Genomic DNA, 17,777 nt, shown 5'->3' with positions numbered 1-17,777 from the left:
GTTAGTATCTGTCCACAGGATATTTAGGCTAAAAATATCTCCCTCTGGATAAATATGAAACCCTGCAAATACATAGAAAATCTTTTTTATTTCGCGAAGTGGGTATGTGTCCATAGGAGATATCCCCATAATTAGGGTGAAAAAATATCTCCATAGTTAGGAAAAAATACCTACCTTTGGATATAATGTCAGAAAAATCTGATCTTTTTTACTAAATTAGAGTTCTGCCTAAGCCTCTGAGTGTAGTGACCGCTAAACAAATCGTCTGCTGCCCTTACTATCCGACCTTTACAGGCTTTGTTCAAGATTTTTATATATGTTTGACTAATTTCATGTTTGACCACGCCGTTTTATTATTCAAGCAACAAAAAATTCTCTCCTATAGAAAAAGTAGACGGCGTCAAAAGCCTCTTTCGCGGCTTCATACTCTTCAAACAGCTGTTGTGTAATATTTACTTTTTGTTTTTGTTCTTTGTTTTTATTCTGTTCTTTTGTCGAGATATGGCTTAAAGACAAATCGTAATATTTATAATTTATTAATTCGTGTAAAATCTGAAATAAATGATTAAGTTTCTAATAAAATTGTGTGAGCTTTATAAATTACACTCTCTCTTTCATTACATATACATTAGAGAGAGAGAGCAAGTATGTGCACAAAGCGGAGAGAGAAAGAAAGAGAAAATGTGTTTACCCATCGACCCTCAGTTACGGTAGCGTATATGGCCGAGCATGCCTGCATTAGAGAGAGAACACAAAGCGGAGAGCTGTGAATTGACGTGATTGCGAGTTGTTGTTTTTTGTTGTGATAAGATCAATGAATATAAATGGTGACAATTGGAGCAGTTCATAAACAAATATAACCAAATATATTCCGGAATTTGTGGTGATAAGCGTAGTGGCGGACCCCCCTTCACTCACTCCTACTGTTCAGCTGGTTGTTATCAAAATACATACATATGTATATACACCAGTTGTTGAATGTGTGAATTCCATCCAGTCAAAGGTCTCCGCTGCTGCGGCCAGCTACTACTGTAATTACGACGTTGGACTTCTGTTCGAATGAGAATTGTTTCTTAACTTGATGCCACAAAGCTCTGTTGTGTTCAGTTTAGATTGTATTTGGGCATACAACAAGTTAGACAGCTTTACCGGTTAACTTGTTTTGCTTTTGAAAACATTATTGGCATCTGGACATTGGCGTTACGATCAGTCGAAACGACAAAACAGGCAAAAACAAGATTTTTTGAATGGTTATTGCACATCATATTAATTCTAGAGTTTGTGTGTGACTGGCGGAGTGTACTAAGAGACTGTGGTGTGTGCGCGCGAGTGTATATCTTACTGGGTGTAAATATTGTGAAAACGAAATTGTGAAACTGCATCTATCGTATACTAATAATTCCACAACAACAACAAAAATCTAAAATAATCATTAACAGATACAAAACAACGATAATGAGTGCTAAAATTAATCCCGACTTACAAAAAGAACGCAATACCGCCACATTTGTGCCCAAGGAATTCACAGTTTGGTGGAAGGGTGGCCAAAAGAAATATGAACAGTTACTACAATTGGGTAAATATTTTAATTTTTTACTTATTTCAAATCAGTTAATTTTTGTATTCTTTATTATACATTTTGTATATTCTCCTGCAATTATTCCGATTCTAATTTCCTTTGTTTAAAATTCAAACATACTCGTTATTATTTTAAATAATAATTGTAGTAGTATTGTCCACTAATGTGTACTTGACCGAAATTTTTATGGATTTGTTTATTATTATTCATCGATAGAGATTTATTTTGCATTAAGCAGTTTTTGTTTTTTCAAAAACGCTCTCGAAGCAATTGTAAATAGTTTTTTTTGTACAGAATCAAGTGTTTGTTGTTAAGTTATTTTGCTGATGGGGAGATAATTGCAAGTGACTGGCATTTTTTATCTTTGTAAAATAATTGGCAATATAAACCGGAAGGCCAGTTGAAAACAAAAAACTAGGGCCAATGATAAGTGAATTTTTTCGAAGTTCATTGTCTGCATTTAGGGGAAGGGGTACATAAAAGTCATGGTCCAATAAAATATATGAATATGGGTTTAAAAAATGCTTTGTTGCATGCACCTCAAAGTATTGTTTCATATACAGGGAGTCATTGATTCGAAAGGTTTTGAGGCACATAAGGCCAATTTTGCCTTTTGATGACATACTTTTTCACTTTTCTAAAAGGATATAAGTGGGTTACATTTGTGGTTTAAACAAAATTTAATTGAATAAAAATTCCTTGGTTTCAAAATAAAAAAAAACTGTGTTTTTTTTTTAATGTGGATTGCACGTCAGTATTTAAAGATCTTCTTATTTCTAAACCGCTTCGAAGAAAGACAATTACCCCTTCCGGTTATTTTCACATGTCATTTATTTGTTATTTAAAATATTTTTAAAAAGTTCAAATGTAACGTGTTTTATTAAATTAATGACTTTACAATTTGATGTTTAAATTTAATTAAAAAAACTTTTAAAATCTTGGATAGATAATTGTGGGCAAATTTAAAACATTTAAAGAGTTTTTAAATAATACGATATTCATGAAATAAATCCATGTTTTCTTAAAGGTCCCCAAAAAACTCATTTGGTAATTCAATTCTTAAAGGTCGCCAAAAATATTAACTAAATAAATCCACGTTTCTTAAAGGTTATTTTTAAATAAACCCACATGGTCAAAATATTATTAAATGTTATTTAAAATATTTTTAAAAAGTTCAAAAATAGTAACGTGTTTTATTGCTGTAATGACTTTACAATTTGATGTTTAAATTTAATTAAAAAATCTTTTAAAATCCTGGATAGATAATTGTGGGCAAATTTAAAACCTTTAAAGTTTTTTTAAATAATACGATATTCATGAAATAAATCCAAGTTTCTTAAAGGTCCCCAAAAAAACTCATTTGGTAATTCAATTCTTAAAGGTCGCCAAAAATATTAACTAAATAAATCCACGTTTCTTAAAGGTATCTAAAATATTCCATTAATGAATTCACACTTCTTAAAGGTCCCTAAATGATTCATTTAAATAAATCCACGTTTCATAAAGGCCCAAAAAATATTCCTTAAATGAACCACGTTGTTTATAGGTCCAAAGTATTCGTTAAATAAATCCACTCTTAATTAAGTTCCCTAAAATATTCATTAAATAACTCCACGAATCTTAAAGGTCCCCAAAATATACATTAAATAAATCCACGCTTCTGAAAGGTTTCCAAAATATTCGTTAAATAAATCAACGTTTCTTAAAGGTCTCCAAAATATCTATTTAACAAATCCATGCCTTTTGTAGGTCCCTAAAATATGCATTAAATAATTCCACACTTCTTAAGGGTTCCCAAAAATATTCATTAAATAATTCCATACTTCTTAAGGGTCCCCAAAATATTCATTAAATAATTCCACTCTTTTTAAGGGTCCCCAAAATATTCATTAAATAAATCCACACTGCTTAAGGGTCCCCAAAATATGCATTAAATAAATCCACACTTCTTAAGGGTCCCAAAATATTCATTAAATAAATCCACACTGATTAAGGGTCCCCAAAATATTCATTAAATAAATCCACTATTCTTAAAAGCCCTCAAAATATTAATTAAATAAAGCCACGCCTCTCAAATGTCCCCAAAATATTAATTAAATAAACCCACACCTCTTAAACGATCCCAAAATATTCATTAAATAAACCCACACCTCTTAAACGATCCCAAAATATTCATTAAATAAACCTAACCTCTTAAACGATCACAAAATATTCATTAAATACGCCTCTTAAAGGTCCCCATAATATTCGTTAAATAAATCCAAGCTTCATAAAGGTTCTCAAAATATCTATTAAATAAATCCATGTATTTTGTAGGTCCTCAAAATATTCCTTAAATAAATTGAAAACTAGTCGTTAAGAAATCCTCGCCTTTTTTTTTGGTCCTTAAAAAATATTCTTTACGAAATCCTCGCCTTGATTTGATACTCAAAAAATATTCTTTAAAATTTCCGCGCTTTGTTTTGGTCCTTGAAAAATATTTTTTAATGAATCCACGCTTTGTTTTGGACCTTGAAAATATTCTTTAAGAAATCCATGCCTTGTATAGGTCCCTGAAAATTATTCTTTAAAAAATCTACGCCTTGTATAGGTCCTTGAAAATATTCTTTAATGAATCCACGCCTTGTTTTGGCCCTTGAAAATATTCTCTAAGAAATCCACGTCCTGTTTTGGTCTTTACAAAAATATTTTTTTAAAAATTCAGTACTTTCTTTGGTCCATGCCATTTTTTTTAAATACACTCATTGTCCTTGAAAAATCTACTTTAAAAATCAACGCCTTTTGTAGATCTATAAAAAATAGTCCTTGTCTAAGTTCTACAAAATTTTTCATTAAAAAATCCACGCCATGTTTTAATCATCGAAAAATATTCTTTAAGAAATCCACGCCTCAGGGCTTGAAAATTTCCTTAAAAATGCACGCCTTGTCTAAAGACTTAACAAAATATTCTTAAAAAGTTCACGCCATATCCGAAGATTTAAAAAAATTTTCTTTAATAAAAACCCACTTCTTCTTTAAAAAAAATATTAACTGACAATAAAAAATCCACAGCCTAATGTGCATTCCAAAAATAGTTTAAAAAATCTACGTCTTAATGAGAATTCAAAACGTATTTTAAAAAATCCAAGTTTCGCTCATTGACGCCTTGTTTTAGGACTTAAAAAATATTCTTTAAAATGAAAATTGTCTCATCTGACTTCGATCATTTTATTATCGCTTATTTTTATGTTTTTTTATTGAAAATTGATAATTTCTCAAACGTGATTTCAACAATTAGCTTGTAATCATTGCAAAGTTCAAAAACAACAGTTGCAGCAATGCAAACTGGTATACGTGCAAATTTAAAAATTAACCAATTATGAAAACAAAATATATTTTTCATTCTTTGTTCCCATAAACAGGAACATTGTGCAGAACTCACTAATCGCAAAAAAGTCGAAATATTTGTTTTGATTAAACGATAAAACTATCAATGAAACACTCTAGAAGGGGGCTTATAGAAATTTAGCCTAATCTTATCTGATAACATGAATGGGTTAAGTGGCACCCAATCACCCCACGACGTGATGGTGTTGGTGTACTACAACAACATGATTAAGCGTTCAATTTCTATTTTTATAATAAGGCAATTTGCAAATGTAAAATAAAAACGGTTTATCAGCCGGGGTACAAGAAAAAAACTACCCCACGTAATATTCTTACACGTTAGATGCTTGAGATTATATTCCACTATATACAAATACTTTTCAATTAATTCCACAAACATCCATTGATAAGCTTATAAATCTTCGTTGCAAAGATAATCGTTATCATCGAAATCAAACTATACCCCTGGGGTAAAGTTTAAAAATCAAGTGGCTAATCTTTTTTGCTGTTGTTGTTGCTGTTCTTGTAGACCAAACGCTAATGACATGCAAAACTTTTGTTTGTTTCTAATTATTCAAATAGAAATGGCTAACAGAAAATAAAAGCCAAGAATTTCATAATATATTCATATAAATGTACATATTTATTGTTTGTTTGAATATTATGATGAGAAAAAGATGAAACTTGTTCATAAATTGCATCCGACGTAGCAATGAGTCAACAGATTTATTCCCACTTAGCAGCATTTTTTAATGTCTGGCTAACATAGTCCACTAACTACACAAACCCCTTCTCCCGCACATAACAATAGAACCAAACGTCCATGTATAGACTAAAACATCGTATTTAGTAGTTATTCTGTCTTTATTAGCCCTTGTTTCTGTTTAGACCTGTCTGTTTGTGAGCTCTTGTTTTACCTTGTATTTAAGCCTGTACATAGTTTAATTACTCCACATTTTATTGTTGTTGTTGTTGTTGTTAATAATTCTAAATGTACTATTAAAGTGGAATGTTTTGATTTTGATTTTAACGATTCCCAGTTAGATAACGAAAGGTCATTTGACAATGACATTTACTTTTTGTGAGGGCTTCTTGTGAAATTACAAGACTCGAAAAGCCCGACCAAGACAATTCTGTAATGACTTCATTAAACAAAACAGTAATGTATTGTAAAATTTAGATTAGGTTTATTTAAAATAAAATAAGTACTGGGAATTTATTCATACACTATTAAGCCAGAATTTTTGTAAGGATATTTTTTTTAATCTAAAACGTAGGTCCTTTTAAAAAGAAACTACAACAACAACTAATTCGATTATCACATTTTTCTACTTGCAGAGGATATATTCCTTAACGATCCCGAATTGAAAGATGATCTCCCAATTTCTTATATGTCACACAAGGAGCTGTACGAACATGCCGTGCGTAAATCTGTACGAATTGCCGAGAAGATTCGGGAAATCCGCGACAGTGGCGAAGATAATGTTGAGGTCTATAAGTAAGTCAAATAACCCATAAAAATAGGAGTCTTTGAATTCGTCTTTAATTATATATTTTTTCTCTTTTCAGCGCTCTTCTAGGTGGTTCCCTTGGTACTGCTCTGCTCAAAGAAGGCAATCCCATGGCATTGCATTTTGTTATGTTCGTGCCCACGATTATGGGGCAAGGTACCATGGATCAACAAGTTGAATGGCTACCCAAGGCTTGGGATTGTTCCATTATTGGTACATATGCTCAAACAGAATTGGGTCATGGTACATTTTTGCGTGGCCTCGAGACACGGGCCGATTATGATGAAAAGACACAGGAGTTTGTACTGAATTCACCTACTCTAACTTCATACAAATGGTGGCCTGGAGGATGTAAGTAATTTTCAAAATTAGTATTCTTTTAAAAAAATAATTCTTATTTTTATATTCCTTTTTAGTGGGTCACACCGCCAATTATGCTGTGGTCGTGGCACAACTCTTTACGAAGGGCCAATTCCGTGGTCTGGCACCATTCATTGTACAAGTACGTGACGAGGAAACCCACATGCCAATGCCGGGTATCGATATCGGCGAAATCGGCTCCAAATTGAGTATGAAATCGGTGAATCAAGGTTATTTGGGTTTCAAAAATGTACGCATTCCCCTCAATAATATGTTGATGAAAAATCAACAGGTCTTACCCGATGGCACCTATGTACCACCCAAAAATTCCGTTCTCACTTATGGTACAATGATGTTTGTACGTGTTGCCTTGGTACGTGATGCTGCCATGGCATTGGCTAAGGCGTCAACAATTGCCTGTCGTTATTCAGCTGTACGTCGTCAGAGTCCCATTGATCCCAAAGAACGTGAACCACAAATTATGGATCACACCACCCAGCAATTGAAAGTATTTCCCATAATTGCCAAGGCTATTGTCTTCAAGGCAAATGGTGAAAATATTTGGAATATGTACAACACAATTACCGCCGAGGTGGAGAAGGGTGCCTTGGATCGTTTGCCAGAAATGCATGCTTTGTCATGTTGTCTAAAGGCTATTGTTAGTTCAGATGCTGCTGCCGGTGTTGAGACGTGTCGTTTGGCCTGTGGTGGTCACGGCTTTATGGATAGTTCTAATTTCCCCACATTATATGGTATGGCCACAGCCGTGTGTACTTATGAAGGTGAAAATACTGTAATGTTGTTGCAAACCGCTCGTTATTTGGTTAAGGTATATGGTCAGGCATTGAATGGTGTTAAATTGGTGCCAACCGTAGCCTATATTAATGAAGCTATTAAAACGAAAAAGTTTAATAGCTTTGATGGTTCTCTTGAGTCGATTGTCCGGGCATTCCAATTTGTGGCAGCAAAGTAAGTTGAAAAGAGAAGTAATCTTTTGTCATATAAAATAATGAAAATGTTTGGATCTGTCAATTTTTTCTTTATCACAGCAAGGTGCGTATTGCCTATGAGCGTATGGAACAACGTCGCAAGCAAGGTTATGGTCCAGAAGTAACTGCCAATATGTGTGGCATTGAACTTACCCAAGCAGCTGATGTGAGTATTAAAAAATTGTCACTAAATCATCATTAACAAATGGCCTTCAAAGTACATGGCTGTGCCTCCTTGAAAGAAATTCTTTAAAATATCCATCCTAAAAAAATCTCTATTTATTGGTTCTTGAAAAAATATTTTTAAAATATTCAACAACTCCTGGTCCTTAAATATATTTTTTAGAAATAGCTAATCTGCTGTCCATTTAATTTTTTTTTAGAAAAATTCAACCTCTGTCCTTTTAAAAAATATATATTTTTTAGAAGAATCCAACTTGGTAGTCCTGGAAAAAATATTCTTTAAAAATCCACGCCTTGTGTGCATCCTTGAAAAAATATTCTTTAAAAAATCCTCGCCTTCTTTTGGTCCTTCAAAAAATAATCTTAAAAAATCCACGCCTTCTTTAAAAAATCCTCGCCTGTTTTGGTCCTTCAAAAAATATTCTTTAAAAAATCCACGCCTAGTGTCCTTGAAAAAATATTCCTTCAAAATCCTTCAAAAAATCCAAGCCATGTGTGGATCCTTCAGAAAATATTCTTTAAAAAATTTACGCCATCTTTAAAAAATCCTCGCCTTCTTTTGGCCCATCAAAAATTTTAATTTAAAAAATCTACCCCTTATTTTGATCCTTGAAAAAAATATTCTTGTCTTACAAAATTTTTGTACTAAAAATTATTGTTTTTTTTCGTGTCTTACAGCTCCATGGTCGTGCTTTCTTGGCCTCTTCTGCCCTCTATGAATTGACCAAGCTATCTTCACAAGTTTCCAAGGCCTTGGCTGATGTCTTAATGGTCATTTTGGAATTGTACTTAGTTGATGCTTGCCTTAACCGCCTTGGTGATTTCTTGAGAGTAAGTAAACCTGTCAATTTTATTAGGTATTGAATTTTAATATCCACTTTTCTTTCTCTCCCCCAAATTAGTTCATTGATCTGACCGACACGGATGTCAGCAATTTGGAATTACGTTTACAAAACTGCCTTAAACGTCTCCGTCCCAATGCCGTTGCCATGGTTGATGCTTTCGGTATTCACGATCGTATTTTGGACTCCGCATTGGGTGTCTACGATGGCAATGTATATGAACGGATCTTTGAAGAAGCCAAGAAGAGTCCGTTGAATCAGGAACCCGTCAATCAATCATTCCACAAGTACTTGAAACCATTTATGAAGGCAAAAATGTAAAGGGTTCCAGTACTAAAAAATGTGATCATTATTATTGTACATAGTATTATGTATACGCATGTGTGTGTAATTAGTGTAAATAATTGTTAATTTTGTTAAAAATAAAATGGTTGTTTTATATGTTTTTTATAAATAAATAAAAAATAAAATTTTATAATATGAAAAAAATAAAACTTCTTTGATTTCTTAGCTTAAATGCATATATTTAATATAGACTTTTTTATTTGTTCATAATTTATAATAGGATTCAAATAGAATTAAATTGTTTTCAAATTAACATAAAAAATTGGAATTTATACATAATTTATTTACAAATGTATAGAGATCGTTAGTTTAGTTTTCGTAAAAAAACGGAATTATTTAAAATCATTGTTGTAAAAAAGTTCAAAGGAGGAATGTGTGATCATAGTCTTTTTTGTTGTTGGCCTTTAACAGGAAGTGGTGATGTATATTAAACTCTCTCCATTTCATTTATAGTTGGTCCTTAGCAGTAGATAAATTCATTTGTTCTGATTTCGAGCAATAGCAATAATTTTTTTTACGAATTGGATAAAAGATTTAAATTAAAATTAAATGTATATTTCCATATTTCTTTTGTTCGTTATATTCATCATCATATTTTTTGCTATACATCGTACGGGATTGTTTTTTGGTTTGTGGTTCCATATTTTTGTTTTTTTTTTCTAATTCTAAGCAAATTGTGCACTACTAAGGCTATTTGTTTGTGTCTCCGATTCATCCTCATCGCTGTCGTTTTGATCGAGTTTTTCAAACCCACTTCGTTTGTTACGTTCCATCAGTAGACCGCCCAGTTTGAAGCCATCCGGTTTGGCGGGAAAATCCCAGGCGTGACGACGATTATTGCTGCCAAAGGGCATGCAACCTGAAAGGAAAGAACAAAGCATGTTTTTTTTTGAATATTCAGATTTTTAAAAAATATCCATGCTTATCGCTGTAACATCCTTTCAAATGTGTTCAAAACTATTCCAAAAAACTTTTAAAAATATTCAAATAAATTCTCAAACAAATAAAATATTAAAACTAAAATTTGATTATACACGCCTGTAATAGACCCACAAAAATGTCCTTGAAAAAATCCATGTCTGTAATAGACCCTCAAAAATGTCCTTGAAAAAATCCACGTCTGTAATAGACCTTGGAAAATGTTCTTTAAAAAATCCACGCCTATAAGAGACCCTCGAAAATGTTCCTTACGCCTATAACCCTCAAAAATGTCCTTGAAAAAATCCACGCCTATAATAGACGCCTATAACCCTCAAAAATGTCCTTTAAAAATCCACGCCTATAAAAGCCCCTCAAAAATGTTCTTTGAAAAATCCACGCCTATAATAGACGCCTAAAACCCCTATAATAGACGCCTATAACCCTCAAAAATGTCCTTTAAAAATCCACGCCTATAAAAGCCCCTCAAAAATGTTCTTTGAAAAATCCACACCTATAATAGACCCTCAAAAATGTCCTTTAAAAAATCCACGCCTATAAAAGCCCCTCAAAAATGTTCTTTGAAAAATCCACACCTATAATAGACCCTCAAAAATGTCCTTTAAAAAATCCACGCCTACAATAGACCCTCAAAAATGTCCTTTAAAAAATCCCCGCCTATAATAGACCCTCAAAAATGTCCTTTAAAAATCCACGCCTATAATAGACCCTTAACATTTTTTATAAATTTCACGCTCACTTAAAAAATCATTAACAAATCTACGCCTGTAATAGGCCCTTAAAAATCGTTATGAATTTCACGCTGACTTAAAAAAAGGCTCATTAAAAAATTCACGCCTATAAACCCTCAAAAATATCATTTAAAAAAGCCACATTTATATTTTTTAACAATTCACGCATTCTAAAAATATTCTAAATAAATGACAAATATTTTAAAATAAATGGATGAATGTTGTCGGGACAATACACACAGGACGAACATGCAAACAATAAACAAATGAAACAAAAACAATAACATAATGTTGAAAATTAAACATTTATTTTTAAAAATATAAAAAAAGTAGATGCCAATATGTGTTTTTGATAAATTACAAAACAAAAAAAGGTAAATAAAATAAATTTGAAATGTTTTCAATAATTACAAAATATATGTATATGTAAATATAATTTAAATTATAGGTAGGTACATACATGTATAAATTAAAAATGATCATAAACTATGGAAGTAGTAGTACAGTGACTCACAAATAAATCGATGCATTTATTGAACAGAAGGTAAGCAAAGGCATGCAAGCATTTTTCAGTCTGTGGTAACGCTTCTGTGAGAATATCATCACAACGGAACAAAAAAGAACAAGAACGGAATGACTATTGGAATTAAAACAAATACAACTGTAACATGATGAAGCAAACTAGATTGGTAAATTAAACTTACAAAGAAAAAAGGACATACAAAAAAGTATATAAAGCTTTTTAAAATACACACATTATGATGAACGTACAAATTAAAAAAAATACGAATAGATTTTTTTTGATTAAGTAGCAGCCTTATTAAATCAAAGAAGGAAAAAATTATAATCACAAAAAATTAAACATTTAAACATCATTAGTAATGACAATGATAAAAATGATGCATGATAATATTGTTGTTGTCGATATATCTAAGGCAAATCTTCGGAAACATTTTGTGCAGAGGCTACCAATTTACGATAGACCAATTCACTGGGCTGACCCACACTTAAACCACCCGCATTACCTCTTCGACGCCTTCTGGCTATCAGCAATGCCATGGCAAATGTTAGAAAAGCAAAGAGTAACATCAGGGAGGCCACCAATATAGCTGTGGCTCCAGGTTTATGATGTCCCGTCGACGCCGAAGAATCATCATCTGTCGCCATCATCACGGCCATGCCACCATCAGCAGTCAGACCAGCTGCTACTGTTAAATTTCCAGATGCCTGAATTTTAACATCTGCACCTTCAATGTTTGCTCGAGGTTTGGCGGCTGATAATGATATTGATTTGACCAGCGATTTATGTAAGAATTTGTGTATACGTGTTGGATGTAATTCGGCAACATATATTTCATTGCCATCCACGGTGACGGCGACATCATGTGGATTGGAAAATTCCAAGTTATTAGGTCCAAATTTTCCCAGAACTTTTGTTGTCTTGAAATCCATAATATAGCCACGTACTTCATTGTATTGTTCTGTTTTAACGCCAAATTCAGCGGTGGGACCATTTACAACAACAAATTGTCCTCCTAGAGAGATAAATGAAAAATGTGTATTAAAATATTTATTATTATTTATTTTTATTCTACAAAAATCCACGCTTATGCCTAGGAAGTTTCTTTAAAAAATACTCTCTAAAAATCCACGCTTATATCAGGGAAGTTTCCTTCAAAAATATTCTTTAAAAATCCTAGGGAGTTTATGCCTAGGGAGTTTCCTAAAAAAAATACTCTTTAAAAATCCACGCTTATATCAGGGAAGTTTCCTTCAAAAATATTCTTTAAAAATCCATGCTTATGCCTAGGAAGTTTGCTTAAAAAATACTCTTTAAAAATCCACGCTTATGCCTAGGAAGTTTCCTTAAAAAATACTCTTTAAAAATCCTTGCTTATGCCAGGATGTTTTCTTCAAAAATATTCTTTAAAAATCCACGCCTATCGCCAGGATGTTTTCTTCAAAAATATTCTTTAAAAATCCACGCCTATCGCCAGGATGTTTGCTTCAAAAATATTCTTTAAAAATCCATGCCTCTCGCCAGGATGTTTACTTCAAAAATATTCTTTAAAAATTCACGCTTATGCCTGGGAAGTTTCCTTAAAAATGCACGCTTATTCCAGGGAACTTTCCTTCAAAAATATACCTTAAAAATCCACGCTTATGCCTGGGAAGTTTTCTTCAAAAATATTCTTTAAATATCCACGCTTATCGCCAGAATGTTTCCTTCAAAAATATTCTTTAAAAATCCACGCTTATCGCCAGGATGTTTTCTTCAAAAATTTCCTTTAGAACTCCACGCTTTTGACTGGGAAGTTTCCTTCAAAAATATCCTTTAAAAATCCACGCTTATGGCTAGGATGTTTCCTTCAAAAATATTCCTTAAAAATTCATGCTTTTTCCTAGGAAGCTACCTTCAAAAATATCCTTTAAAAACACGTTATGGCTAGAGAAGTTTCCTTCAAAAATATTCCTTAAAAATTCAAGCTTTTTCCTGGGAAGCTACCTTCAAAAATATCCTTAAAAATCCACGTTTAGGCCTGGGAAGTTTCGTTCAAAAATATCCTTTAAAAGTCTACGCTGTGTATGTCTGGGAAGTTTCTTTCAAAAATATCCCTTAAAAATCCTCGCTTTTGCCTGGGAAATTTCCTTCAAAAAATATTCCTTAAAAATCTACGCTTATGCCTGGGAAGTTTCCTTTAAAAATATCCCTTAAAAATCCATGCTTATGCCTGAGAAGTTTCCTTTAAAAATCCACGCTTTGGCTATGAAATTCCCTTCAAAATTATTATTTACAATACATCCTTGATCCTCTAATATCACTTTTGAAAATGTATGATTCTTGCTCTTATTCTTCTCTAAATTTATTAAAATATAATTCCTATTATTTAATTTGAAAAAAAATGTAATTTAACTCACCTTGAGCTGGTGTATAATCCATGCTAAACAAACGATCACCAATCAATTGTGAATGATATTGCGAATGGAATGTACCATTGGACCAGAAGAAACATTGAATACGGCCATTTTCACGATCAGCTGTACACACTAGCTCTTGTTCGGGCACCAACGTTAGGGCATGTGGTATGGCAAAGAAATATTGTGGTGCTACATCATATGATTTACCGGAAAATGCATTTTGTCCCCATGACAATATACGTTGGCCATCTTTTGAATATTTTATAATGCGGGCATTACAATAACCATCTGCGACAAAGAAATCACCATTTTCCAAAACGGCCACTGAAGTGGGTTTACAAAAGGTGGTTTTGTTTGATCCCGGAGTAAATGCTTGACCCAATTTCATGAGTGGTTTATCATCCGAGCCACGTGGACCAAATTTAAAGACCTGATGTAAAGCAACATCGGTTACCCAGACATTATCTTCGTGATCGATGGTAAGGCCATGGGGCATGTAGAATCTAAAAAAAAATATGGGAGTTGAATTAAATAATTTCTATTTATTTAAATTTAGATTTACTCACAAATTTTTACCCCATTCATAGGCCAAATTTCCAGTTTCTCTATCCAGTGCCAAGACCGTGCTATCACGTATGGGTCCTTTATTGCGATGGCGAAATACATTGCCATTTGTAAATGTATCTTGATCCCAAACACGATCACACCGATGAAACATTACAACATTACCGGCCTTATCAAAACTTACAGCTGTTACCGAACCCAATTTGACATCCAATTTTGGCCATGATGGTTGATAAACATAGGCTGTTATTGTAAGGGGGAAATAAAAAGATTAGAAAAATATTATAAAAAAAAAACTAATCAGAAACATATGTGACGGAAATCAAGGTGATGCCATTGGTCTCAATATTTTTCTATTAAGGAATATTTATCCCAAATATTTCATTTCTTTTCAATACACAAATTATAGCATCATCTGATTTACCTTCACATACTCGTTTCAAAATTTAATATATAAAAATAATCGGCATCATTTTAATCACATTCTGACATCACAATCAACGTAATACTACAATACGACTTACTTATATTTAATTTATTAATTTCTTGCTGGACATTGATCTTTGGTTTATCCGGCCATAAACTGGTATCGGTTGCGGAAATGCTGGCACTGTTTAGACCCGCTGCATTACTGCCACCACCGCCCTGCATAATTTGTAGAAAACGTTTATCATTGTTTAGTAATTGATCCTCGGCTACTATCGGGTAATAGCGTTGCAGATTTATTTTCTATAAAAAACAAATGATTATCAAATATATACAAACATTTAATATATAAACAAAAATAAAAAAATAAATATATTATTAAGGTATCAAATTTTTATTATTGTAAATTAAATATCATGAAATGCAAATCGACCAATACTTTGGACATTTTCGAATGATTGAGAGTTGTTTGCGGAGCTTCAGTGAACGGAGGGCAAAGGAATATTAGTATCAGATGCGTGAATTTTTAAACGGAATATCAGTCCGAAAGACGTTGATTTTTATTAATATTTTTCAAAGGAACATCAGATCGATATTCGTTGATTTTTGAGAACATTTTTGAAGGGAATATCAGAGCCCTAAGGCGTGGATTTTTAAGAACTTTTTTGAAAGGAATATCAGAAGCCTAAGGCGTGGATTTTTTAAGATTTTTTTTAAAGGAATATCAGTGCCCTAAGGCGTGGATTTTTTTAGAATATTTTTGGAAGGAATATCAGTGCTTTAAGGCGTGAATTTTTTAAGAATATTTTTGGAAGGAATATCAGTGCCCTCAGGCGTGGATTTTTTAAGAATATTTTTGGAAGGAATATCAGTGCTCTAAGGAGTGGATTTTTTAAGAATATTTTTGGAAGGAATATCAATGCCCTAAGGAGTGGCATTTTTAAGAATATTTTTCGAAGGAATATCAATGCCTGAAGGAGTGGCATTTTGAAGAATATTTTTGGAAGGAATATCAGTGCCCTCAGGCGTGGATTTTTTAAGAATATTTTTGGAAGAAATATCAGTGCTCTAAGGAGTGGATTTATTAAGAATATTTTTGGAAGGAATATCAATGCCCTAAGGAGTGGAATTTTTAAGAATATTTTTGGAAGGAATATCAATGCCCTAAGTCGTAGCTTTAAAAAAATCAATGGTGTGTCAGAGCCCTAGGCATGTATATTTTCCATAGTATTTTTTGTAAAAGGAACATCCGAACCAAGGCATGGCTTTTTATGAAATGTTTTTAAAGGGTTATTAGACCGAACGGCATAGATTTTTTAAGAAAAATTTTCTTAGGGACATCAGACGGAAAGGCGTAAATTTTTTATATTTTTCAAAGGAACTTCAAGCCGATCACCGATACCGATATTTTGTGATTTAAATCCTCTTCAAATATATAAATCGTACGGTTGTCAAAGACATAGGACAACCAGTTTGGTATGTGAATATGCAAAATTTTATGAAATAGTTATGGTCCGAACTGGTAATTTGGATACTGGTAATTTGCATATTTCAATCCTAAAGTATTTACTCGTCTTCTGATAGATTATCTTCTGACTATTTTGAGAATAGCACCAGATTCTTTAATAAAAGTGTTTCTGATCCTTTATAAAAATACATTCCAGCCTTTTCTGAGTTGATACCTTGATCAAAAACACAAATACTTTGTGGTCATCTATGATAGACCTTCTTGATTTCTATTAGGTTGTCCCATAAGTTTCTTTCGCGCCACGCTATGAATGAATCTGACTGACTATGCTTATATAAACATGCATGCTTATCTCTTAGCCCTTTATGGCATCGGCTTCAGTCGTCCCAGAGCTCTTTTAAAGTACGTTTTTTTGGTGACAAAGCCTCTTTTAAAATTGTTTCTGCTCCGTTCAATATGGCATTTACGGTATGTTATGCTTCATTGCTTTAAAAAAGGCAATAGTGCGAAGAACACTGCAGACGAGATTTGCACCGTTTACAGGAGTGGTACTACGACGGTTAGGACCGTCCGCAATTTGTTTAAAAAATTTAGAGCCGTCAATTTTGATTTGCAAAAGGAAGACCACAGCTGTCGCCCAATAACGACCGATGCGGATCTTATCAAGACTGTGCTCGCTGAAAATCCGCGAGATAGTGGATTACACTAACTTTCCTAAGACAACGGCACATAGGCATTTCATCAAGATGGGATATGAAATCGATATGAAAAGGGAAGAAACTTATGGGACAACCTAATATAAGAAGCCACATTAGAAGAGTTATCTGAAAAGTCTTGTGAATAATATCCAATAATTATAAAAATTTCCACAAAAATTCTCAAACCCACCTCGTTCCAAATTTGCTATAGGAACATTTCATATGATATACAATATCTGAGAGATAACAAAAAAAGTACGAAAAAACACGGCCATAATAAATGACGTTACAGAAGAGGGCATAAACAAAAGATAAACAAATCGTAAACGAAGACGGACAACAAAAATAAATAAATAAAAACCAAAGTGATGTATGTTTTTGTTTATATGTATACAACACTACACTACAGGCGACTGAAACCACCTCGCTGAGATGTGGATGTAAAACAGCTTGCAAACATATGTTAGCAAGGCATACGACAGGGAAATGCAAAATTGATCATGGCTTCGTATAACTTCAAAATTAATTCATTAATCCATTTTATCCAAACGAACCTCCCAAAAAAAACCTTATTAATGACTGGCTCCACCACAACTCCCAAACTCTCTTGCACGCACACACTCTGTTTATATACATAAAAAAACATATGTACGCACGTAACGTACATACACACAAACAAACATACAAAACATAAGTTGGTTGTTGTCCGTTTGACTTACCTCATCTGTTGCTCTGGTTGTTGGCACAATTGTCGTCAGGGTAAAGAGCAGCAACAACGTTTGGGCCAAATATAGTACTGCTGGTGCTCCATATAATGACCGTGATGATGACGACGATGGAGTTAAGCTTAACAACAT

At 32.9% G+C, this 17,777-nt stretch overlaps 2 protein-coding genes across 2 annotated transcripts; one reads left to right on the top strand and one right to left on the bottom strand.

Annotated features, from left to right (window-relative positions):
• Positions 1–1,414: 1,414 nt before the first annotated feature.
• Positions 1,415–9,151, top strand: LOC133328415 (probable peroxisomal acyl-coenzyme A oxidase 1). Its single transcript, XM_061536985.1, has 7 exons — positions 1,415–1,576; positions 6,284–6,443; positions 6,515–6,807; positions 6,873–7,785; positions 7,866–7,971; positions 8,667–8,819; positions 8,891–9,151. The coding sequence occupies exons 1-7, from the start codon at positions 1,456–1,458 to the stop codon at positions 9,149–9,151; spliced, it is 2,007 nt and encodes a 668-aa protein (XP_061392969.1). The 5' UTR covers positions 1,415–1,455.
• Positions 9,152–9,832: 681 nt separating this feature from the next.
• Positions 9,833–17,777, bottom strand: LOC133328407 (peptidyl-alpha-hydroxyglycine alpha-amidating lyase 1). Its single transcript, XM_061536977.1, has 6 exons — positions 17,640–17,777; positions 14,853–15,057; positions 14,331–14,571; positions 13,765–14,267; positions 11,871–12,380; positions 9,833–10,034 (listed from the first exon to the last, which is right to left on the bottom strand). The coding sequence occupies exons 1-6, from the start codon at positions 17,775–17,777 to the stop codon at positions 9,841–9,843; spliced, it is 1,791 nt and encodes a 596-aa protein (XP_061392961.1). The 3' UTR covers positions 9,833–9,840.

This window comes from Musca vetustissima, unplaced genomic scaffold, assembly GCF_032173495.1.
Source record: "Musca vetustissima isolate MV318-11 ecotype Yass unplaced genomic scaffold, APGP_CSIRO_Mvet_v1 utg23951, whole genome shotgun sequence".
Taxonomy (NCBI): Eukaryota; Metazoa; Arthropoda; class Insecta; order Diptera; family Muscidae; genus Musca; species Musca vetustissima.
Note: the sequence above shows the minus strand (reverse complement) of the source record. Positions and strands in the feature narration are given on the sequence as shown.

Coding starts and splice junctions, on each gene's coding strand:
- LOC133328415 (XM_061536985.1), top strand. CDS start 1,456: ATGAGTGCTAAAATTAATCCCGACTTACAAAAAGAACGCAATACCGCC. Junction 7,972..8,666: donor AACTTACCCAAGCAGCTGAT/GTGAGTATTAAA, acceptor CGTGTCTTACAG/CTCCATGGTCGTGCTTTCTT. Junction 8,820..8,890: donor GCCTTGGTGATTTCTTGAGA/GTAAGTAAACCT, acceptor CCCCCAAATTAG/TTCATTGATCTGACCGACAC.
- LOC133328407 (XM_061536977.1), bottom strand. CDS start 17,777: ATGTTGTTAAGCTTAACTCCATCGTCGTCATCATCACGGTCATTATAT. Junction 15,058..17,639: donor CAACCAGAGCAACAGATGAG/GTAAGTCAAACG, acceptor TGTTTTTTATAG/AAAATAAATCTGCAACGCTA. Junction 12,381..13,764: donor GGATTATACACCAGCTCAAG/GTGAGTTAAATT, acceptor TTATCTCTCTAG/GAGGACAATTTGTTGTTGTA.